Raw genomic sequence first — 25,704 nt, 5'->3', positions numbered from 1 at the left:
CAGTTGGAATTGCTCGTTTTTTTACGGTCAGTTAAACACAATTTTATGATTAATTATATGTGAGGGGGCTGTCGGGTAGTAAGATGGGTCTTTTTTTATTGGTTTTAATTGTTAACTGTGGTTTTAGAATGTTTTATGGACAATTTTCTAAATAAACTTATTTTCTACCACCAGGATCAACATTACAGCCATTACAGGCAGCTTTCTGATGCCACCAGCTAGGATTGAAACAAAGAGGTGCCCAATTGCAACAATTGGCTTAAGAGTGGTTTCTTGCTAAGACAAAGGTCCACCAAAGCGGCATAAGGTCATTTTGCATGTATTTATTATTTATTTATTATTTATATTTATTTAAAGGTTTTATAAAGCGCGTAGTAACTCAAAGAGCATCCCAGCGCTGACCTGTTTCTCCAAGGGTTTCAGCCGTCTAATGAAATTATGTCTGCGGGAAAAGGAGGGTCTTTAGGGTTTTTCTGAACTGGAGGTAGTTCGGTTCTGTCCTGAGTCTTCGTGGTAGATGGTTCCAATGTTTGGCCGTGTGAACCGAAAAACGAAGGCCACCGGTCTTGGCTTTTCTGACTCTAGGGACTACGATAAGATTTTCTACGCTGGACCGGATGGGGCTCGGAAAATCCCTGCACTGAACCTACAGCCGCCTGATGTAACCTGTCCTGAGTTCCTCATGCCTTCAGATGTTTTTAAACCATACTGTAGCTAGTGTCTCTTCTTCGAATAAAATAAATGAAACATGAACTTTGAGAGAAAAGAATCATTCATCATGAAAATGTAAACACTGCATAGCTCCATCAGAAGCCATTTGCTGAAGAAGGCACAGCCAATTTTCTCACAGAGAGCTGCACACTTTTTACCTAGAGAGACCTCAAGCAACAGCTCCATAAAACTATCACCAGTCATACATACATTATTTGCTGTTTCTACTAGGATTCTCAGGAGAAATCCATTTTGGAGTTTATATAGAAGAAGTGGGAGCAGATATGTGTTGCATCCTATTCTGCTTTTATCATTCAGCTTCAATCTTAAAGGAGGATCCACCCGACAAAAAAGAAACACTAAAAAATCCATGGAAAAGCACACTTAACCCATCTAAAAAATAACCTTTTATTGACCTCAGAAGGATGAGAAGATGAGTGAATCTATTAGTACGCAAGCCTGAGATAAGCGTGTTCTACAGTATATGCATTATCCCACAGAGCTACCTCACCAGCATTTATAGTTGAGAAACGAATAAATGTTACACAGCACAACAAAACAAATCCTTTTAAGAGATGAACTGTTCAGGAGCCAGGTCAAATGGAAGCATTTCCAAAAACGCCACTCACGAGTAGAACGTAATGCTACCCGGGACTGAAAAGTGCATTTATTTCTAAATTAAACCTGTGAAACTGTCGAGTACAGACAATTTTCATTGTCGAGGGGATATTGGAGACACGGTTTACTCCTGGCTGCCTTCCTTAAGAGTCACAAAAGCTGTTTTCCTTCCTCCAATCCGATGAAAGCAAGATGCTGAAGCCATTTTCAGGTGTGTTACAAGAGACAGTTTGTTGTGAATTTTAAAGACTAGATTTCCTGAGGGAAGTTATTATCCGCTAGCACCGCTGAAGGACGCGTCGGGCCCGATCGCTTCTCTGGTAGATACGGGGATATTGCTTTTCAGTTGCTAACGGATGAAAAATTATCTGTCGTGGTAGCTTAGGATCACCCGCAATCTCACGAGATGCAATGTGGACCAAATACATGACTTTTTCCATTAGCAGAGACTGGAAACAACCGAGAACGAGCGAGGCTGCCTGAGTTGTAGTGGGAACCCGGAAGTTGAGCCACTCACTCTTAGCTCTTGCTCTGAGCTTTTCAGAGGCCGCTAACCACAGGTCGAAGTTCAAAACCCTGTGCATGGCACGTCACAGGGTGAGTAAAGTGTCCCCAGACTCAGCATTCAATCAATCAATCAAACCACTTTATTTGGCTAACCAAAGGCATAAAAGTACACCACACAGAACAATACATAAAAAACGAATTAAAAAACATATTTATACATTTGAAGTTCCTTAAAATATACCACATACAAACAATAAAATAATACCAGTAAAAGCAAATGACTTATAGTTCATTAATCATGCGATAAAGGCGATTATATCTATGTATAAAATAAACCAGCACTTTAAATTATCTAGCCCCTTTTTTTCCTATGTCTGACTGCCGCCACCAAGCATTTATTCACTCAAAAACAAATCTCGCGGCAAATCCCAAACTCAGTGCTTTGCATTAATTAATTGCTCATTGAACTTTCATGTGGGCAAAAAAGAAAGGAATGGAAGTCGTTTTCGTTCTTAGGCCCTTATGTTTTAACCCTTTCAGTGCTCCAGTCGGCCGTTGGCCGTCGCGAGCACTACCTGGCTGGTGCTGCGAATGTCCAACGGCCGACGCGGCCCGCCCACTCCGTACAACTCCCGCACTGCGCCGAAATAACAGCCGCGGTAAACGGGTTAATGCATTTTCAGTACAGACAGAGTGGGTAAAACCCAACGAAGCAGCAGACTCTTAATCCATCTTCTTTGTGACAGCCCTCTTACCACATTGCATATAGAGTGGGGGCTCCCCTCTCGTTTCACAAAATCTTAAACACCTGAGTTTCCTGGTTATGACTATGACAATTAAGCGGTGCTTTTGAAAAGAAAGATGGATAGAAAGATGGTAGCTGAACTTTACTGGGGTATTAGAATTTAAGTCTATATGATCGAGAGATCGAGGTTTAAAAATTAACTCTTTGTGGTGTTCATAATGAGAGAAAAGTTCAACTGGCTGGAGATAAGGTGTTTGAACACTTCTGGTTCTTCAACACCAATGGTGGGTAAAACTATTCTTTTAATCTACCTCAACTTCAAGCAACTTGAGGAGCAAATCGATGAAATTTCACAGATCAGCAGAGTGCCCCTTACAAGCTGTCTGCGAACTACGAAAATCGGGAGTATGTAGTTTATTTAGGTCTCTGCGGACCAGGATTTGGTGTCCTGTGACGACCACACAAGATGCCCAAATTCTGCTAATTTCTCTGTTTTGGCTGTGAAGTGTACTCCACAAGCGAACTCAGAAAAGGGTGGTGGATTTTACCATTTCATGTGATGTTTTTGCCCAGTCCTAGCCAAACCATTAAGATCCTCTATGCCAGTCGAATTGGTACTTTGATCTGGCCTTTGGCCAATTGACCACGCTGACTGTATAATTGTACTCGCCCATGAGGCAAGCAGAAGTTTTAATGTTCTCACAGGTAACAAGTCTCTCTATTCACACAGCAAGGAGGTCTTGTTGAAACTTAACTTTTCCAAAGCTCATACGTTTAATACAGTATCATTGCCAAAAGCTATAAGCAGTTTATATCTATAGTTGCAATAAAGCAGATTTTCACCTTTAACTAAACTCAATGTACATTTTATAGAAATCACTTCTAACCTTTATTTCATAATGGTTTAAATATTTGTCAAAGAAAGAACATTGATGTACAGATGCCCATGCTTTCTATTGTACTGATTAACAAAACATTAGATTATCGATTGAAGGAAATCAAAATATCAAGTCAAAGGTTTTAGCATTCTGTAATTTTTGCTCTATTTTTTTAATGGCAAATGACAAAATAAAAATGGTACTTTTACCTTGAAATACAATACTAAAAAACCGCACCACATTTACAACTGCAAAGACATTGTGGAACATTTACCGCCTTTTACACCTGACTCGTAAAATTGCAATCCATCCACTAACACTTACTTGTGCATGGATGGCTATTACTAGCGGTGCAATGTTTATTGTACCTGGTAATACCCGGATGTAATAAAGTTTGCACGCTCCTTCAAATTTAGGCAAGTCAAACCTACTGGAATTAAACAGGCAAACATAGCAAACTATTTACCAGGACTAATGGATATTGGTGCATTAGGCATCCAAATATGCATGTTATTCCACAAAAAGCCAGAATAAGTGCAATTTATTGGCTCCACAAGGTCTTGGAACGTGAGGTTCTCAGATTTCAACAGGTGTGATAATTTCAAACTACATTTCAGGAGCACTCGAAATCAGGTGCTAAGTTCTGAGTATTAGTCAGTGTGCTACTTGTTCATTGCATATTCATTTCAATGTTATATGCTTCTTGTTGTACAGGTGTACAGCTTTCACTGTAAAGGAAGTAGTGAGTGATGTGATTTTGGTAGTAGGGAATTATAAAGCGTGCAGTGGCGGCTCGCAGAGGGTGTGCTGTGGGGCGGGGTAGGGTTGGGAGTAGTGAAGTTGGACATACGACGGCCAAGAGTATAGTATGTAAATAAATAAATACAATTATTTAGCTTGCGGTCCTGGTTTGCTGGGCAGATTCTTGAATGCTATGTAGCAGAGTATGTCAAGATAGGAAGTCTTACTACACTTGCGGATATAGGAGGATTCTGAAATTCGAAGCACCTTCTTCCAGCACTTAATGTCCTGCTTTAATCTTTGATTTACCCTTTGGATGGCATTCAAACATAATAGGAGAGACTGCAAGAGCCTTATTACAGAAGTGTCCTGGGCCATAACAGGCATCTGTCCCTGTTTTTTTCACCCTTGGGCATTTCCCCATTACACGAAAGAGCAGCAGGAGCTTTTGCAAGCTGTTCTGTAATCCCAACTGTGCAGGTGAAAAACACCATCTTGAAAGATGGAAATAGAAGAACAAGCATTAAAAATGCAACAGGTCTCGCCTTTTATTAAGTTAAAGCCATTTGCTTTGCTATACAATACCATTAGCATAGCAAATGGCTTTAAGTTAATCAAAGCCGAGACCTATTGCATTTTCAATGCTTGTTTTTTCTGGATCAGCACTTGTTTTTGCTCATCGAACTTCGATCCTGAGCAAAAGCAAAGAAAACACAAAAGGGGGTTAAGAAGGAGGAAAAGAAATTTGGAAAATCAATGACTAAGTCAGAAAACAGGGAGGGAAAAGACCGAATAAGATCGAAATAAAGGGACAGGGAGTTTCAGATGGTGGATGGAAGAACCATGAGGCAAAATCAAGATGAGCGATCTTTGCTATTTGTAATCCCCAACATTGTGTAGTGTAAACATTTGGGCACCGGCACTTACGTAGTCTTTTACAAGTTAACCACTGCTTTAAGGACCCCGGAATGACCTTTCACAGCAGAGATGCTTCGGTAAATTCCAGCAGCTGCACAGGAGATTTGAAAGTGCTAAAACAGCACCAAGTTTGTTTTCAAACTGGACTCTTTCAGGCACTCTAATGGTGGTTTGGGAGAGATAGATCATGGCATGATTGTATTATTTACCCAATGTAGGCACACACTAGTAATTAGTGTTGGTGGTGTAATAAACATCTGTTATGCTGTGCCAATAAACCCTCAGGTGCACGTTAGAACAAGCCAGCATCACTTCTATTGAACTACATCCTAATTCACCAGAACAATCATGGTGTGGTGGTCCTGGCTCCCCTCCAGTTAATTCTGCGTCACCATCATACGTTGGGTCAGGTTTGGGCTAAGGGAAACTCAAGAAGAATCAAAGCGAGGCTACTAAGAGGCCAGTGAGTTCAGGGTCATTACTTCTTCGTAAGTCTTCCTCACCACATAGGTCACTACATCATTTTTGTGGTGAGGAAGACTACACTCTGAGTAATGAAGATTACTGGTAAGTACCCGGGTGTTACTATGCATCCTTTTCCTCAGTTACCTGTTCCCTCCTGCTCAGCCAATATGGATGTGATGTAGTGAAATGCTGGAGTGCTTGATGATGTAATGCAATGCTGGAGTGCCTGGTGTGGATGAGAGCTTGTCAGTTGGAGTGTGTGGGCCGAGCATCAAGGAGGCTGCTCCTGGTGGGGCTATCTGCTACTTACTAACCATCTTAATAATCCTGTAAACAAGTTTTAATAAACGTTATTTTACAATCTACCCTATGGCTACCTGGACGTCCTTCCATTATAACAATGACCTCCTCATAAGTCTTTCTTGGAACAGAAATGATGTTGTGACTCATGTGGTGAGGAAGACTACACTCTAAGTAATTAAGACTACCCGTAAGTAACCGGGGCAAAAGCAAGATCCGATCTTCATGCACCACATGGGTGCTGCCACACATGCCAGTGAATGTAAGCAGAGGATATTAGGGGAGGGCACTGGGCACATAAAGTTATTTACAGGGTGGGGAAAATGAGCAGGATCACTGGAAAAGGAATGGAAACTGCACGGGTGTTAGTGAGGAGAGAAGCATTGACCTGCTATTACTAGTCTTGCCGATAGACAGTTCTACCTGGCTACTGTGATAGAAGACAGGCAGCAACACCTGAAGTTAGACATGAAGGTCTCCTCCATTTGACGCTCACTTGATCAGCATTGTCCCCTTGTATGCCTACTGCAGTACCCCCGTACATTTAGGTTTAGTAAGTAAAGCGCGTCAGTGAATGCGTGTCTGAATGTGAAGCAATTATGGAAATAGATAACTAACAAGCCAAACACTGTCGCCACCCACATGCTCTCTACAGACCCACTCCCGATACACCACCGTGCCCCTATCAAGGGTCTTCCATCAACGCCTCCCTTCTCCTCTCCAACTGCTAGAACACCACATAGGAGGGGAGCACCAGGGTCCCGAAGAGACGAGAGGGCGCCAAGGTCAGAAAAGGGAGTGAAAATTGACCTCAGGTGAGCCGGTTGGTGGAGTGCAGAGACGGCTGAAGTCATCAAGGAGTATGGTGCTGTTATAAGCATGCCTGGGGCCACCTATGCTGCAGTACCTTCCGTCCGGTCTCCATCCAAACGCAGCCATTACACCTGCCAGCTCCCAGTCGCAAGAGTCATAGTGTGCGAGCCATACATTATATATGTGATATAAAAGACATGTAAATAGAGGCAATTAAAACTATACCTATGCATGTACGAAGGCTTGAACACTGCCAAATTGGTCACAAATTTTACGCAAGGGCGTCAATTTGCAGAGGCCATCCAGAGAGAAGCTATTATAGATTACGCCCATTGACCTATGTTGCCATTTTTGCCCATCCCATGTAGGCGAGCGACATGAAAATCAAGAACCTTGATAACCAAACTATTTTTGGCTTCTCCGAGGAGGCACGACAGTGGATCACAGCTCAATAGTTTGGTTTCGGCGTGACAGCAGTAGATCAGTCACGCAAATAATAAAATATATATGGAAAAAAACACAAAGAAAGGTGGTTCAAGCTTCAACTACCTGCTGACAGCAGCAGCTTCAGAAAGTCTGTCTCAGAGCATCAACAGCCCACCCCGCCCTCAAAGCGGGAGAACAACCTCCCCCCAACACCAGACCGCATGGCCTCACAATGAACAGAACATTTAGAAAGAAGCCCCCGCCACAAAACCAAAACTGGATAGAAAATGAAAAAACTTGCCAATTTAGTCTGCGTCTCGCCGACGCCTTCTGCCCCGTTAGGACCCAGCCAGACTCTAGACGCTAACCGGGGAGTTCCCTGCCCTGGCGACAGTGCTCACAACACTATGCAATACAATTTAGGGCAGAAAAGCAAAGCATATTATTTCCTACGTGAATCCACATACCAGGAGAGCGCAAAGTACGGAGAACGGTATCCGTTACACTTGCACGGCTAAAGATGCAGGATAGACGAGCACAGGGCATGCCAGCCGCCATCTTGTCTAACAAGGGGTACACCTGGAAGAGGGGGCAATAAGGGAAGCAAGGAGGTTTAGGAGGATGTTAATGGAAATAGTGCGTGCCACCCGCTATAGCAGAATTCACATAGTGGAAGCGCAGCGCCTACTCCAAACACACCCTCCCGCAAAGAGGAAACCCCTACACAATTTGGAGAAATCAGTTTCAGCAGAATGTACAAAAGAGCCCAGGTTATTGCACTTAACTACGCGAGAGCTTGGGAAGGTAGGCGGGCGCTTAACTGGGTGAAGCACTTCTAACAAAACCTCCGCTTCCATGCCATTGAAAGCCCCGCCTTGTACGGTCCTATCTTAATGTAGCACATGACAGAGAAAAATATAAATCAATATATTTTAAATAATCAAGCTATGTGTGCGGGTTACAGTATAGCAACTTTGAATTTTACGAATGCGTCCCACTTGGGTGTCTTGAGTGTACATGACGAGCGATTTGTGCAAGCATGCATTATATTGTCCGATTGTAAAGGCTTTGCTTTTGGTTTGTTATCTTTATAGGGCCATGTGTTTGAAACACATGGCCCAATAAATATAACAAACCTTTTACGGCAGAAGGAAGTCATACGAGGCAGTCCAAGCCCAATACTCAAGCTGACTAAAAAACATAAAATCTCGCCAGCGAGACAGCGCATGTGCGCAGCCTAAGCTAGCCAAAAAACTATGACACCTTGTGTAAAACCGTTGTGTTGCCAAGTGCCCATTAGGTGTTACTATCAAATAATTTATCGGTGAAAATTATCTTGATGTGGAAGAATTAAACTATGAGCCAGTCCTCCTGTGAATTATATTTTTAACCTGTGGGGAACTGAAAAGGTCAGCAGCTATTTTTTAGTCAGCATTTTTAGGTCTCGGTAATATCCGGTCGGCAGACCGGAAGTCCGAGATTTAATGTTGTTTAGTAGGGCTTCAGAACCCGCCTCCCTGCCCTGTCTCTCCACCATTGGCTGGCTTCCTAAACGGAGGCCAGCCATTGGAGGAGAGAGCCATCCCTCCAAAGAAGCCCCGTCTTTTCGGATTTGGGGGCGTGATTTTTTGCATTCTTTAGCCCTGTGACGTTGTCCGTCACTCAGGACAGCAAAACCACGCCCACAAATCCTCAAAATCCGGAAGCTTGTGTCCGCCATTTTCTATCCTTCGCAGTGAAGGTAAGCCCGTGTTTTTTTCCCTCCGTGCCTTCTTCCCCCTGTCTGTTTCCCGCCCCCTGTCTGTTTCCCGCCCCCCTCCCGCTCTCCGTGTATTTTCGCTGTCCGTGTCTGTTTGTGCCTTCTTCCCCCTGTCTGTTTCCCGCCCCCCTCCCGCTCTCCGTGTATTTGAGCGCCTCGGCTGCTCCTCCTTGGCTTCGCCATTCGCCGCCTCAGCTCCCTCCTCAGCTTTGGAGACATTTCAAACTTCGAGCAGAGCATCCCCAGCCGCGGCCACGGCAACCTCAGCAGCGGCGGTGGCAGCGGCAGCCAGCCCAGGGCCCGCGGCCAGAAGCGGCTCTTGAATGGAGGGGCCCAGCAGCCCCCGCACCCGGCCCTGGCCCAGCCCGGGGGGCTGCCCCTGGCAGCATAGTTCCCCTGGATGAAGGAGAAGAAGTCAGCCAAGAAGAGCGCCCCGACGCCGGCCTGTTCTGCCTCGCCGTCCCCGTCCTCCTCGGCGCAAGCCTCGGCTGCAGGATCTCCTGAAGGTCGGTATCCTGGGAGTGGGTGAGCTCGGGGAGAATCCGGAGCCGGGCCTTTGTCTGAAAACCAGTTTCTTGCTGTGAGCTGTGTGATTAATACGCCTGTGGCAGCTAGCGCCTAACCATCTTCGAGTCTCAGACAGACCCTTCTCCAGATAGGGTAGATTAAGCTGAGGTGGGACGTCATTCTCATTACATTTATTTTTCTGCAGGCAGTACACTTCAAGTGGTGGACTCGCGCTGCTGGCTGGCAGAGCGCTTTTCAGGCAGACGACGGGGGCCGTGCGAGTGAGGGGACTGTATTCTCACAGAGGCGCTAGAAGGAGGTGCAGCCGGTGAGACCCTTCAGGATGGCGAGCGTGCAGCTGAGGGGGTCTACTGCTGAGCTGATGATTGCAATCAGAGTTAAGAGGTAGGAGGGAAGACCAAACGATAACGGGACTCTGAATGAGTCGTGTAACTTGCCTCACCAAGCTTTTTTTTTTTTAAATGCGAATTCTATCATTTGGATGGCTACCTTAGCTGTTTTCTACTTTTGGCCGCGAGAGCTCCGGGCTAAGCACGAAACCCCGCTCACCTCACAGGATTACAACTAGATGAAATATGAACTCCTCTCTGTATGACGGGACGCCCCCGTCTCTTCACTTCAGGAATCACAGTCACGGGACGCATGTGGGGGGTGCTAACGACTCCGCCGGAAAGAGTCACTATTCCGAAGGGTGCTACGAGCCACTTTTTGTGTCCCCCGAGGTGTTTGTGATCCTGGGCATAGTGAGCTTGCTGGAAAATATCCCGGTGATCATCGCGATCGCCAGGAACAAGAACCTCCACTCGCCCATGTACTTCTTCATCTGCAGCCTCGCCGTGGCGGACATGCTCGTGAGCGTGTCCAACGGGTCCGAGACCATCGTCATCAGCCTCCTGAACAACACCGAGTCGGGGTCGCCCAACTTCACCGTCAACATCGACAACGTGCTCGATTCGGTGATCTGCAGCTCGCTGCTGGCCTCCATCTGCAGCCTGCTCTCCATAGCGGTAGACAGGTACTTCACCATCTTCTACGCGCTACAGTACCACAACATCGTGACGGTGAAGCGGGCGGTCATCATCATCTCTTGCATCTGGGCCTCGTGCACCGTTTCAGGCATCTTGTTCATCATCTACTCGGACAGCACAGTGGTCATCATATGTCTCATCGGCATGTTCTTCACCATGCTCGCGCTCATGACGTCCCTCTACGTGCACATGTTCATGCTGGCCCGGCTGCACATGAAACGCATTGCCATCTTGCCCGGCAGCCGCACCATCCGCCAGGGCGCCAACATGAAGGTCGCCGAAACGTTGACCATCCTGCTCGGGGTGTTCGTGGTGTGCTGGGCGCCCTTCTTCCTCCATCTCGTTTTCTACATCTCCTGCCCACAGAATCCTTACTGCGTCTGCTTCATGTCGCACTTCAACGTGTACCTCATCCTCATCATGTGCAATTCGGTCATCGACCCCCTGATCTACGCGCTCCGCAGTCAAGAACTGAGGAAAACCTTCAAGGAGATGATTTGCTTCCTAAGCCCCGTTGGGCTGTGCGACCTCCTGGGCAGCTACTGAACCAACAGAATAAGGCGCGCCTTACACATTTCTGCCATTGTCGTCCGGAAAAAGGCCTCCTGCAATATCAGTGGCATACATTTGATCAACGCACTTTATGTTGCTCGCGAAATCTACTTGTTCCAAACACATCGATTTTTTAAAAACATTTCTTGCAACAGGTTCAAATTTTACATCCGGTGCAACACATTCACCAAAACACGTGAACGTGTATTTGCTCGATATACCTTCTATTATGTATGCGGTGTTGAAATGCTGTCAGATTTTTTTTTCTTTGAGGGTCGTTATTGGTTAATATTTGAAAGTATTTGTCTGTTCCCGTCCTCTATGGAGTGACGTGAAATGCTGTCTGACTTTTTTCTTTAGCCGATGGTTATTAGTTATGACTGAAATGGATTTGTCCGGCCCTTTAATCTGTATGGTATGCAAAGTCGGCATATGGAGGGTACCAAAATTGTCCCGAGCCAAGTCCCGGCGTAACCTAGACTTCCAGGATGTGCTGGACAAGCTTGCAGACATGGGGATTGCTATCCTCACTCTCTCTCTCACTACCTCACTCTCTCTTTCACTAACTGACTATCTCCCTCACTACCTCACACACTACTACACTATCTCTCATTTACTCTCTCTCTACCTCAATCTCTACCTCACTACTCAACTCTCTCTTTCTCACAGCATCACAATATCACTACCACAGTAACTATCTCTCTAACACACTACTTCACAACTTCACTCTCTCTATCTCACTACCTCACTCTCTACATCACTACCTCACTCTATCTATTACTATCTCACTATCTCACTCTCACTGCCTCACTATATCACGACACGCTCTCTCAAATTCACTACAACACTCTCTCACTACCTCACAACTTCACTCTCTCTCTAACTCACTGCTTCACTCTCTATCTCACTACCTCACACTCTCTCTATATACTACCTCACTCTATTTCTATCTCACTATCTCTCTCTCACTATATCACGACACACTCTCTCTAAAGTTCACTACATCACTCTCTCACTACCCCACAACTTCACTCTCTCTCTAACTCACTACTTCACTCTCTCTCTATCTCACTACCGCACTCTCTCTCTCTCAAATACACTAACTCACTTTCACTCTCTCATACACTACCTCACTCTCTCTCTAGCTCACTACTTCACAACATCGCTCTGTTTCTATCTCAATACAGCACAACAACTCCCACCCTCACTACCTCATTCTTTCACTACCTTACTCTCTCTATCTCTCACTACCTCACTCTATATCTACTTCACTCTCCCACAAAACAAAAATAACTACATCACTACTCAAAATATATCTATAAAACTATCTCACTCTCTCTCTCACTAACTCTCTCCATAACATCACTCTATTTCGATATCACTCTCACTACCTAACTATAACACAAGTCACTCACTCAAACAATAACTACAACACTCTCTCGCTGACTCACTCTCTATCTCACTAGCTCACAAGTTCACTCTCTCTCTCCAACTCACTACGTCACTCTCTATCTCACTAACTCTCTCTCTTTCTATCTCACTAAGTCACTTTCACTCTCTCTTACACTACCTCAATCCTTCTCTATCTCACTACGTCACAACATCACTCATTGTTTCTATCTCCCTACCACCAAAAATCACTCCATCACTAACTCACTCTTTCACTACCTCACTCTCTCTGTCCCACTACCTCACTCTATCTACCTCACTCTCTCTCACTACCTCACTCTCTCTCTTTCTATCTCACTAAGTCACTTTCACTCTCTTTCACTACCTCACTCTCTCTCTATCTCACTACCTCACAAACTCACTCACTGTTTCTATCTCGCTACCTCAGAACATCCCTCCACCTCACTCTTTCACTACCTCACTTTCTCTGTCTCTCACTACCTCACTCTCTATCTACCTATCTCTCACTACATAACTCTCTACCTCACTATTCCACTCTATCTCACTATCTCACAACTTCTCTCTCTCAAAACATCACTACCTCACTCTCTCACTACCTCACTCTCTAGCTCACAACCTCACAACGTCACTCTTTCTCTAACTCACTAGCTCAATCACTCTCTATCTCACTACCTCACTCTTTCTATCTCACTAACTCGCTTTCACTCTCTTTCACTACCTCTTTCTCTATCTCACTACATCACAACATCACTCTATGCTTATATCTCACTACCTCACAACATCCCTCTCCCTCACTACCTCACTCTTTACTACCTCACTCTCTCACTCTCTATCTACCTCACTCTCTCACTACCTCACTCTCTCTCTGCTAATGCAATAGGTATCACATATGCAAAAAACAAAGCTAATGCCAATACAAATGACAATGCCATTTATTTAGGGATACAAAAAAGATAAAAAAATAATGAGCAATTCCAATAGCTCTACCTATAATATTGCCGAGACCATTGCATTGTAAATGCTTGTTGTTTCTTGAGGTGGTTCAAATGTTACTGGTACCCATTCATTTTTTCATTCAACCAGGTAAATAAAAATACAGAAATGCTGTTATTTCTGAAAACTATAATGCCCACATTCACCCTGTGGCCTGTCAGTCAACATACACTTAGTGGGAACAAAATTAGATATGCCAACATTTCGAACACCCTTAGATAGCTTCTAATATAGTATGACGACTTGCAATCACTACTCTTTGTCACCTATATCTTCTCATAACAAGAGGGTCATGGTTTGTAAGGTTATCCTGCATTACAAAATACAGTAAGTAGGTCTTTCATATCCCCAGTCATAAAGTCAGCTATTTAGCAAGGTGACACAATCAGCAAAACAACAAGGCCCCTGAGATATGCACAACAAGGCCCCTGAGAAATGCCAAAAGTAAATTGCTGCACATGACTACATTTAAAACAACACTAACACTTATAAAATGTCAACATAGCATGACGTTATTCAAACACGCCCGAAAATGCAGGAAATTAACACTTCATAGGGGAGAGAGAAATAGACAGCTGGCAGTTTGAGCCTGAGCGTATTTTCATAAATCATTCATTGAAAAATCTGCTTTTTAACGTAATATATTTGTCAGTTGGTTTTGAAACCCCTGCTCTGCCTTGAATTCCCTGGCACTTCTGGCTGGCACAGTTTGGTCAGTCATAGTCTAACAGGTCTTGACAGATGATTCCAAGGGCATAGCCTTCCTAAATTACTCGAGCTGAAGTAAACAAAAGGGACATGCAGGGTTGCTCTGCGATATTATTTCTGTTTTGAATATAATTTGCTTCGGAAAATAAAGACTGAAAGAGATAGATAGTTGAAGATAATAATGTTTCCAAAAAAGTTGCTTTCAGATTAAAGTATGAGCACAGACTTCCCATTAAATGTCATGAACTAACAAAAATGTAAACATGCCTTGGCAAAGACAATAAGGCTTTGAGCTTGCTGTCAGCCTTTTGACTTTGTCAAGGTGTGTTTGGTTTTGTCGTGATTTTTGTAAAATCCGATTGGAGAGGGAGCGGCAGGATATTCCGCAATATCAAACAAATGTCTAAAAGAAAATATATTTTTTTGTGGCGCAGTCAGGACACATTGCCATAATAGTCTCCCTGACACTAAAACAAACTGCTTTGAGGCTGGATGGATTCTTGTGAAAAGGCTAAATGTCATCCCACTGTCCAATACAGTATGGGATGTGGAAGAAAAATGTGAATGAAAAATCAACAGACAGATGAATGAAGAAGAGCTGGCTGAAATCCCTTCTAAGTATGTATATTACATATATAATTTTTATGAAATCAAAAGGTCATGGATAATGCCAGACCTAAATAAGAAACAGCTGTTTCTACGCATTAGCATCACTGCATCTAATGACAAGTCTGTCTTTTGTCCAAGATTTAATAAAACGTTGTGGCATTTCACACACCTTTGATTTCCAGAATAAGATGCTATACTATAGAAAAGACACACAAAAAGCAAATGTCTCCAATTTGAGGATCAGTGCTATATTTTCAATAGTATATAGTAAATAGATTCCTCCACTTCACGTCTGGTCAAACTTCATCTCTCTGCTCAAGGTCAGCTCATTGCTGGCTGTACTTAGATTTAAAAACACAGTGGAACTGGTGGAACCTCTTTTTCTTCCCAGGCAGACAAATTCTGGAACTCAATGCCTGCTTATATATCAGTATAGCACAGTAGGCCCTTTATAGCCCAAGGAATATCTTGGTCTGCTCTTGAAGGAGTGATCAAGCATCCAAAGTGGGTGCAACTGTTTTCTTCTGCTATATGAAAAGGGTGTGGATGTGGAGGACCTTTCTGCTTCCCTTAAAAGACCTTTCCTCTTTGGAGAGGCCTTTTTGTAGACCACCTAATTTTAGAGTTGAGGGAGTTTTGTCCTAGGTACATATTGTATAACAGGACACATGCTGAGATCACTGGAGAGTACTTCACTGAATGATTTTGAATACAGTGGTGCTCCACTTTCAGGGGTGTGCAAAGATGTTGCAGGAGCTTCTGAGCCTGGGGCACTTTACCTAACAAGCACCTCTGAGCCTATCTTGCACTATGCACACTAGGGCCCAATTCACAAAGCATTTAGCACACCTGAGTTAAACTTAGGCTCACAAAAATCTATATACTCTGGTATATTTCCATCCCTTCTTCATGGAATCTGGAATAGCAGAGTGTATCCTTGCAAAGCGCACTTCCCATGTGGAAATTACACCAGCAGGTAATCTGCAAAGGTTAAGGTGCCACATACTTATAAAACTTGGGGTATTTACATACATAACAAATTGAGTCCCACCCTGGAATTACAATAAAATCTGCTCTTGTTAATCTTAGGAGTGAGAGAGGTACAGGGATGAGAGAATGAATTGAACATCACCACGTGGAAAAGAGCAATACATGACAGGTTCTCTTAAAGAGAAAGTATTTTCTCATAGAAATGCATAAAACCAAAAAGAAGTATGCCAGGCACATTGACATCATATTTCCACACGTACAATGTTCACACATTTCAAAACAACCATGCCATAGTTTTCCAGGAGCACTCCTAGAATTCTTTTTGAATACCAAGAAAGTCATAATGTATGAGTAGTCCTACAATATAATGTTTCCACCTTTCATACCCAGGACTGAGTGAATTAGGCTATTGTATAAGTATTGCAAAATCCCTAGTGTTCTTTAAAAGAGTGGTGCTACAACTTTTTTGAATGCCTTAATTTCACCATTAATCTTTATCTGGTCTAACGTGAACAGTATTGTAGACACCCTTAAAGGGCATCATGTCACCGGAACATAGGGCTTGCAACCAAAGAGAAGAGTTTCCTTGCTTTTTTTAAAATAACATATCTTTAATTACCTCAATCCTATTTTATAATTTATTGCTTTAAAATTTAAAGTGTATAATTCATGTTGTGATTAGGTTTGACACAAAAAGAGTTACAAAGGGTTCACTTAATAAGATGGCATTGATACTGGACTGCAACCACCAGATAATTTTTAATCTTTCATTTAAAGAGACATACAATCCTTGTTATGCCTTGAAAAGCTTGGCTTCCCTCCTCAAACAAATCCTGTAATCATTCGATTAGGGTAGCTGAAAAAGTTTTATCAAAGATAGTAAATATAGTAATGCTTGATATCCCAAGGGCTTATTAGCAAGTGTAGTCTAGTGTAGATTCTTATAACTACCCATAGTTTGTGGTGTATCTGTATCTCCTTAGTTGGGTCGTTTTTTAGGTCTCGTGGCGTTTACAGCGCATAAGCGCTGTCTCCCCGAGACCTATTGTTACTGAGTCTGCTTCCCAGGAGACAGCACCTGGCTGCGCGCATTTTCTCTCCGAGGAGGCGATTTAAGCGGGCCACGCGCACGCGAACACGCCCGCGCTGTGGCCAGCTGCTGTCTCCTGGGAAGCTCCAACACCACACACGCATGCGCATTCACACAGACACACACGAGCGCCCATGCACGCATGCACATACATACAGACACACACCCCCGCACACATACACACACGCGCGCACACACACACGAGTGCACCGAGCCCCCCCCGCGTCGTTGCACACATACATACACACACCAGCACACACACACAAGTGCACCGAGACCCCCCCCAGCCCTTTTCAACTTACCGGGCCAATCTTGGGGTACTCCGCTCTCAGCACGCGGCAGGGGCAGGCATGTGCCTCGTGCCCCCTCCGCAAAGTTCACGCTGCGGCTCTTTCCAGCTCCATTACCGGGGCTCCCTCTTGGTCAAGGGAGCCCCGCAACACTTGCGCAACCTCCTGCTGGCGGCCCCGGGGCTCTCCACCGCTCACAGGGGCCCCGGGCCGCAAGACCCTTTCACTCCGCCTGCCTCCTCTTCCGGTCCGGACGCGGCCCCGCACCCGTCACAGGCGACCTTGCCTGACTTCCGGTGAGGCTGTGTGACCTGTCCTGATGCATTCCCTGCGCATCGTTCGCGGCGCTTCAACGCTCCTCCCCCCCACCACCACAGAGCGTGTCTCGTTATCGTCACTTTAGCGGACGCATAGCCAATGCTTTTTTTTTGCTTTTTGCTGCCAATCGCTTCTGCACTGTAGAAGCAGCGTTATTCCGCCCGTTCATTAGTAATGTCTCAGCTCCGCCCTCCCCCACTGCACACATGGGCTTTTGCAGGTCAAGGCTGCTTCCGGGGTATGCACGTGGGGGAGCTGCACCCATTTTTACTGGTGGTCCGGTTTACTGTTCGTTTCAGTTTCAGTCTTTCCCAGTATCTTTCAAGCAATGCCTCACAAAACACTGGCTTGACAATACATATCGTTTTTTAGCTTTAGTGCCCCCCACGACCAAAATGATAAAGTTCTATTTACAACCGACAAGTGAAATATCAAATATTCAATTCAAAACCCTTCCAGCAGTGGAGAAGGAGGTATTCTCTTCCATAGTTTGAGGAACACTGCGCTAACAGGATGTTAATTGTTAACCAGAATGCCTTTGACCATTAGACAAGTGACAAGGGCACATGGATGGAATCCATGTAGTGATTGGTTATTCCATAACTGGTATCTCATCAAAGGACCCATGTAGCCAGGCTAACATATTTTCAGGAAGTATTTACCATGTCTAAAGATTTAGAAGTCTATCAAGTAATCGCTCAACTCCCTTTTGTTTTTTTGTTTGTTTTTTTCCCCAGAAACTATGAATTTCGAGTCTTATAAGTTACAAAGTAGCAACTTGTGCTGCAGCTTTCCGTACTAGTTTAAGAATCTTTAAAAAGTATTGAGATTCTGTCATAAATGATGTTACCGGACCAGTTTCATAGTTCTACCAATTCGTGCCCAGGTAGATGTTCTAAACTGGAAAATGTATTGATAAATACAACATGCATATTTTAGTAGTATGATGGATGCCAGTATATTCCAAATAATGTTACACTGTACGAACTTTCTTGTCAAACTGGCCATGGAAATCATCTCATCCTCATAATATAATTACACACAGCATTAATTTGTGACTACATGTGTCACTCTAGAAGGCCATGAATCAGAGGTGGGGTGCTCAATGGGGATAACAATCTGTAATTGCACTTGCGTATCAGTTACAGACTTTATTAATTGAAACACTGGCCATTAAAGCTCACATTGTAATATTTGTTTTTCTTTTGCAACTGGGATTCCAAGGAAATGTCAATATGAATACATTGTCACAGGTGTGTTGGGGAGAACATGGCGGCCAGCGGTTAGCAAGTTGCGCGAGGCTCCAATGGGCGGTTTTACCGTCTTTAAGCCTGTAACAGCTTCTGAAATGTTCGTGGAAACGCATTGAAATCTGCTAGACTAGTGAAAGAAATGTAATCTTGTAAGTCAGGGGTCTATTTTTGTGTTAACCCTGGAGGGCGGAGGACGGAGAAAGTGAGTAGAACCAGTGCATCTTGCTTGCAAAGATGTGGGCGTGTTTCCAGCCAGGTGCGATGGACGTGGTGAAAGAATTGGTAACGCGCTGCTGACACATCCCGGTTTTGGTCCAGGCTCTGCGGTATCTTTATCGGCGTGATTCCCCTGGACCTGCGTAGGGGGTGGAGGGGATAGCTGTTTCCACTCCTAACGCGGCAGTGTTGGCGGGCGAGAAGCTGGACGAGAGTCGGGGAGTAGAGGTTGCCCTGTGGTCATGGGCGGCTCTGGGGGTGAGTCGCAGGCGAAAGGCGGCGGCGAGATTCTCCATTCATAGCGGCAAGGGCAGAGGAGGTGGATGCAAGAGACTTGAACCCCCACAATCCACCAGAACTGCACCGAGAGCGGAGGACAAGTGGAGCTGCTGGAAGACACGGTTACAATGCAGCAACAAACAGTAAGAGTACATTGTATGGAACTGGGGAATTCGGGAGGGTTGTCGGAAAAGGGTTCTCTAAGAAAGAAAAAAAGAGAATCAGCAGGTACTAAAACACTATCGCGGTATGCCCTAAGAAGTATAGGCAAGGATTCACCAGATCATTTAACAAGCATTTGCAATGCAATAGGTCTCGCATTTACGCGAGTTTAAGCTATTGGCATTGTAAATGACAATGCCTTTTATTTAAGTTTTAAAAACAAAAAACATAAATAAAAGGCATTGTCGTTTAGCCAATAGCTCAAATTTGTGTGAATGCGAGACCTAATGCATTGCAAATGCTTGTCTACTATGCAAACGAACAATATTTCCATATGAAGAACAATACTTTCTTGAAAGTGCTAGCTAGTACTGGAATTGCATGTACTTTTTCTTGAAACTTATCTTCGTCACCATTTCCTTCTCATCTTTAGATACTGGGTGGCTTTTACTTATTTTGATGTATAGCTGATACATCTTACTTTGAAATGAATGGTCCATTCTTTGTGTGGGTACTCTGGTGGTACTGCTCTCAGGGAGAGCTGTCAGGTTCGCTGGTGAATGTGAGGGTGGTTTAGATATAGTCATGCCAACGGTACGAACATGAGAGATGTCTACTGCTAAACAGGGAGGTGACATTTTTTTTTGGGGGGGGGGCAATGTGTAATTTGTAAAAAAATAAATGCAGAATCCCAAACTTTTTCTTAGGATCCTACTGCTGAATGGCAAGTTTGCCATGACCTTTTTCTTTCCCTAATCTGCGCTTGCTTATACTTGGTGGTTCTTTTGGCATCCTCTTTTGTGCCTTCAGCATTATTTTCCTATTTTTCTTTCTCCTTTCTTACCTTTCTGTCTTTCTTTCTATCTTTCTTTGAGTCATGATCTGTTTGTGAAAAATGAACCCCAATCTCTTAAAATGAGTGAGGGTGCCCACCACAGACACATTAAGCGGTGGGTAGGGCTGGGTCAGCGTACTTTGCATAGGAGAGCGGTCTCACCTCTGGAGAGCGCAGGCAACTAAAGCAATCACATCTTCATGCAAATGTGCTGCATATGGAATATTACACCTGGTGGAGTAGGCTGGCGACAGAGTTAGGGGCATATTATCAAGAACGGCGTTAAAATTATCAACACTTTAGTGGCAGGAAACTTCTGCTAAAGCGGCAACAATGGGCTTGATAATATGCCCTTGTGAATTCCCATAGAAGCCCAGGTTCTGGTGTGAACCTGGGCTTCTATGGGAATTCACAAGGGCATATTATCAAGCTAATTATCGCCCCTTTAGCGGCAGTTTCCTGCCGCTAAAGCGGCGATAATTTTAACGCTGTTCTTGATGATATGCCCCTTAGTTTGCTCAATTCTTGTATAAAGCAAGTTTTCCACTGACAAAAGGCAACATTGTTTTATGTGTGGCATACAAAAGCATGAGTCTTCTGCCTAAATCAGGAGCGTTTGTGTGCATACTCATAATGCGTTAAGAAGTACTCATGACAGACCTGCTAAACATATATAAAAGTTCTTAAGATCTGGAGTCACTTCTTGCGATATCACTTCCTGCAAAGTCATGGCTTGTGATGCCATTTCCTCTCATGTCACTTCTTGTGATGGCACGTGCAGTCATGCACTGTGATGTCACACGCCATGATGTTACCTGCACACCGCCTAACTTGGTTAGTTCCCATCACTTCTTTATTTTAGTACTTGAGTCCTGGTTTTATATATTTTTTAAAAAGAGCAGGGACAGAGAGGACTATTTTTAGAGAAAAGTGTGGAGCTGAAAAAAAAGGGAAAACATAGTTCTCCATGAATGCAGCTTGAAAGCCTTTCAGCCATGGTGGACGTACCAGATAATAATGATCTGCCAGTGAATCACGTGTTGTATTTTCAATGGCTGCAATAAAATGCCCGAAATGTGATCAGAAAAGCAATTTGATATATAATAAATCTATTTATACTCTTCAAAGCTTGAAACGATTTACTTTCTTGAAATGAATTAATTATTCAACAGATTATTCTTTGTGCGCAACCCGCATGCCAAGGAGGTGGTAGGCAATTAAATCATTATCAATGGCATATTAACGGACACTAAATGAAAGGTTTGTTCCCAAAGCCGGAAAAAAAGGATTTGATGGTTTTAGCTTCCAAGATTTTTTTTTTTTACGACTCATCATGGACTAATTACATTAATGGCTCTAGCATTTTCGTTTTTACTGCTGCGCCACAGAAATCACAGCGCATGTGGAAAGCAGTTCCACTGTGGAGTGGTATGTGGAAAACATGACATAACTTGATAGCTGATGAGAAAAAGACGCGGGTCCCTTTCTAAGACAGGGGTTGTTGTGGCAACCAAATTCTGTAACTCTGCTTTCACTCACGCGTCCCGGCTCCAGCCTTCACGTGCTTAATTTTCTTTCATTGTTTTGCTGAGTTTGGGAAGAGTATAGCTATTGCAGACAGTCCTCCCACAAGGGCTCTGCACAATGTGGGTCGATCTAGCAGTAAAGGATATGGGAAGAAAAACAGAGGAGCTGGTGAACCATTGTGTATTTGAGGTGACCCAGGCAGCCCTTAATTTGTAATAGAATAAGTGCCAGGGCCCAACGTTGTGCTCAGAAACCCGCGTTCCTCGCTATCGAAGGTCGATTTAAGGAATACCAAGGCTGCTAGTCATGATTCCAATTCATGTGTTTTTTAATGCACCACCAGACTCTCCCTTCCTTTTTATCTCTCTCTTGCATATTATTTTTCATCCCTGCTTTCTCCCTTTTTCATGTTTTTTTAATTGTTTCCTTCCTCCTCCTTTACCCCTATTATGTTTTTCGCTCTCTTACGGAAGTGTGGATCAACGTCTGTTGAGTGCTAGCCCGACAATTGAGTGCCGGTGCGCCTCACCTTCAACCACCGGTTCAAAATAAACAGTGCTTTGCAGCATGGTGCTAACAATTTCAGGTTTCCGGCCAAAATAAAATGTGCGTGATGGATCAATCCAAATACACTGAAATAATACGATTTGTCGCGAATTGTGCTGTCAATGAGTTCCGCCACTAGATGGCAGCCTGTGGTTGCTGCTGCCTTACCTTTCCTTGGGAAAGGACTGGCCCTGGGGGCATATACAGACCAACTAATAAAATGGCAACTCAAAGAAAGCTACAATATAGAGCAATCATGGATTTTGGCACTGAATGAAATACAACTCTGTTGCTAGTAAGTAACTCCGCGGGCAGACACGTGTGCGTGTGTACGTGCGTGCCGCAGGCACCTGTGGGTATAAAACACTGAGCGTCTCGCCTCTCTGCATATGAAACATCTGAAAATGAAACACCGTGTAGCTTGGTAATAATAACATCTGCTGTTTGTCCCAAGGGCCGGTTCTGCAGCCCGGAGTCAAAGTGGTCTGTTTTATTGTATTTGGTTGTGTTTTTATTATTATTGAGATAGGAGTCATATTGGAGTGTGGCTGGCAAGGTTGGAGTAGACTGACGTATTGAACTGATGGGTTATATTTGTTAGTGGCTGTATGTTGTTATAGGTCTGTGTGGAACGTTTTGTGTGTGAAAACATGCGCCAAAGGGCACTGCTTTTTATTTCATTCTTGAGGTGTCCTGTTGTCCATTACACGGCTTCATGTGGTTGTGTTTTATTTTATTTATTTATTTAGAAAGTTTTATAGAGCGCCAACAAGATCCTCGCAGATATCAGAGCGCTGTACCTCTGCTATGTTGCTGCATTCATGCTCTTGTATGCAGGGCCGGACTGGGATCCAAAACCGGCCCTGGCAAAGTGCTCGGCCGGCCCCCCCCCTGGGGTTGGGGGTGCCGCCGAGCTCTTTGCCAGGGCCGGTTTTCGGCCGATTTTGTTACAGGGCCGATTTTGCAGCTATGCTGCAAAAACGGCCCTGTAACACAAACGGCCCCCAGTGGCCCAAAACCGGCCCCACCTGTGCCGCGCACCGGGGGATTGCCCGGTGCCCGCAACGGCCAGTCCGGGCCTGCTTGTATGCGTACGTGGGGTTGGTAGGCAGGGGCGTGGCGAGGTCGGTAAGATTAGGAGGGTGTGAGCTTCAGATTCCTCAACAATCAGGCTGGTTAAAATACATTATAAGAGAAGCAGGGCAGGAGGGGGAGGTAAGGAGCAGTAGGAAGGAAGAGGAGGAGCGGATTGGGAGGGGTACTTAAAGCTCAATATTTTGTAAAATAACCATTTTTAAGACCTTTAAAACAGAGAAGAGAGTGTGTGTGATTTTGTCCTCATGTGTATGTAAAAATCCCAAATGAAATCCTACAGACGCCGCACCATACCCGACTTAAAGCACTGGTACTCAACTGTGTAATACAGGGGGGCGGTTACTCAAACACCGCCCCCCTGAAGCCACAACCCTGGTGGTAGGGTTAAATTAACTTCTTCAGACCCTGACTTTCCATGCCTTTAACTTGCTGCCAAGATAAAATTGGTTGTGCATTGGCTGGCACATTAACAATACAGAGAGGCAAGATGTAAACAAAAACCTTGACCCGACTTACCACACCAATGGCCATATGTTATAAGCTCACTAGGTCATGTAGCCTCCTTTTGCTTGTGCTGACAGTTCACTGCTCTTGGGAAAAATGGCGCGCAAGGACGGGCTGCCAGGGTCTTTTCCACCAACCATCCCCATTAGCAGCCGCGGCCCATGCACATAAGAGCAGTGGTGGGGGGGGGGGGAGGATTTCGACAGCGGACGAGGGAAAATTAATTATTTATTTCATTTTCCCTCGTGGTCGTCTGTCAAAACCCTCCCCGCCCCTCCTTTTACCGGCCTCACAGCCCCACCGCACTTACCTGCACAGCTACGGCTTCTCCTTAGATACCTTCCAGGTTTCAGCCAGGCAGCCCCAAAAGCAAATGTGTAAATATGGTCGAGGGTAAGTCCAGACTTTGTGTGGGATGTTTATAAAAAATGTTCACTACTTTCTATTGTACAGTTGACAAACATATATGGACTACAGTTCGGGCAGTTCTTGATTTTTGGCCGCACTACACGTTGCATTGAGAAAAATTAGGCTAACGAGCCATGATTTGCACTGCTTATGACTCTGGGCAACAATAGAAAGGTGATAGCAACATTGGGAGTTTCAAATCACACAATGTTGTCTGATCTTGAGACATTGGGGGAGTTTGATTTGGTGTCCTAATTAACTGAAGATGACTGGAATCCCACTAGATAATTTGTAACACAAATAACTATGAATGTTCAGTCCAAATTCCTGCAATTTAATGATATACATAGACCCTACCTGCCTAATTTTTTTGGCCTCAAAAATGTAACCTAGTGGTGTCAGTACCTTGGATGTGGAGGTGTGCAGGCTAATTCCCACTACCTGGTTTGGGCTTGTCTGGTCTTGGAGGTTTTCTGGAGGGAGGTGTTTTAAACAATAGCATCCATAACTACAGACCCAGTATGTTTAGACCTGAAACACACCAACTCAGCATTATGTCCAGACCAGAGAAAGCACAAGCAGAAAGTACATTTTTAAACCTGCCCCTGGTTGTTACCTTACATAATTCAGCAATAGCTTAGGCATCTACTGTTGCCCCCTTTATTAGAAATTAGATTTTTATTTACCTCTGGGTGGGCAGAGTTTGAACGTGGTGCAGTTTGAGCACAAACCACACCTACAGACAGCTTGCATATCATCTTGGAGTGAGATCATTTATGACCACAGACCTCATAATGAGTGTGTCACTGTAACCTATAAGCCTTTCTTCCCTCTCATCCTGCAACCTCTCCTCTGTTCTGCCTTGAAATTACTGAAATGTATTTGACCATCTAAAAATACCCCATGTGATAATGACAAGATGTTTGAGAAATGTGGCCTGGCTACTCCTAACCTAAGTAGTGCTTATAGCTGTACGTTACTCCAGAATGGATCAAAGGCCTGATGTTTATCCAGTAATGACTATAGTGTTGTATTCTTAAAGTTTCTTTTGTTGCATTTTCTCCACCAATATATCTCAGACAATTACTATGTAATGTGCATGGAGCATTTTAGATGGCCTGCACGTAAGATGGAAAACTTATATATATATTACTCAATGGCAGTTGTCCCTGGTTGGTTATAGTTAGGATGCTGTTTTCATAGGAATTTTTGTTGTTGTTTTCCTAATAACGTTGGCGTTGTTTAAAAAATCTTCACAAAACTTCAAAACTATGGGGCACATTACGATCGCGGTTTTCCCGCATCCTCCGGGCCGGCGGAAGACACCGCCGGCCCGGAGGATGCGGGAAAACCGCCGGGGAGGCACAAAAGACCCACCGCCAAGTTAGGATGGCGGTGGGTCTCAAAATCGGTCTGCAGCTTTTCCGCCGCGGTCGTCTTCCGACCGCGGCGGAAAAGCTCTAACATGGCTGGCGGGGTCTA

At 44.3% G+C, this 25,704-nt stretch overlaps 2 protein-coding genes across 2 annotated transcripts in view; one reads left to right on the top strand and one right to left on the bottom strand.

Moving 5' to 3' along the window:
* The window catches only part of UST (uronyl 2-sulfotransferase), a 966,832-nt gene that overhangs the window by 744,241 nt on the left and 196,887 nt on the right, over positions 1–25,704 (bottom strand). The window lies entirely within an intron of this gene.
* LOC144761786 (melanocortin receptor 4-like) lies at positions 9,985–10,983 on the top strand. The gene has a single exon (XM_078647033.1). The coding sequence runs from the start codon at positions 9,985–9,987 to the stop codon at positions 10,981–10,983; it is 999 nt and encodes a 332-aa protein (XP_078503159.1).

The sequence above is a fragment of the Lissotriton helveticus genome, chromosome 6 (genome assembly GCF_964261635.1).
Source record: "Lissotriton helveticus chromosome 6, aLisHel1.1, whole genome shotgun sequence".
NCBI lineage: Eukaryota > Metazoa > Chordata > Amphibia > Caudata > Salamandridae > Lissotriton > Lissotriton helveticus.
The sequence above is the reverse complement of the archived record's forward strand: the minus strand, read 5'-3'. Positions and strand labels throughout refer to the sequence as shown.

Excerpts from the sequence above, each read along its gene's own strand:
- LOC144761786 (XM_078647033.1), top strand. The coding sequence starts at position 9,985 with ATGAACTCCTCTCTGTATGACGGGACGCCCCCGTCTCTTCACTTCAGG.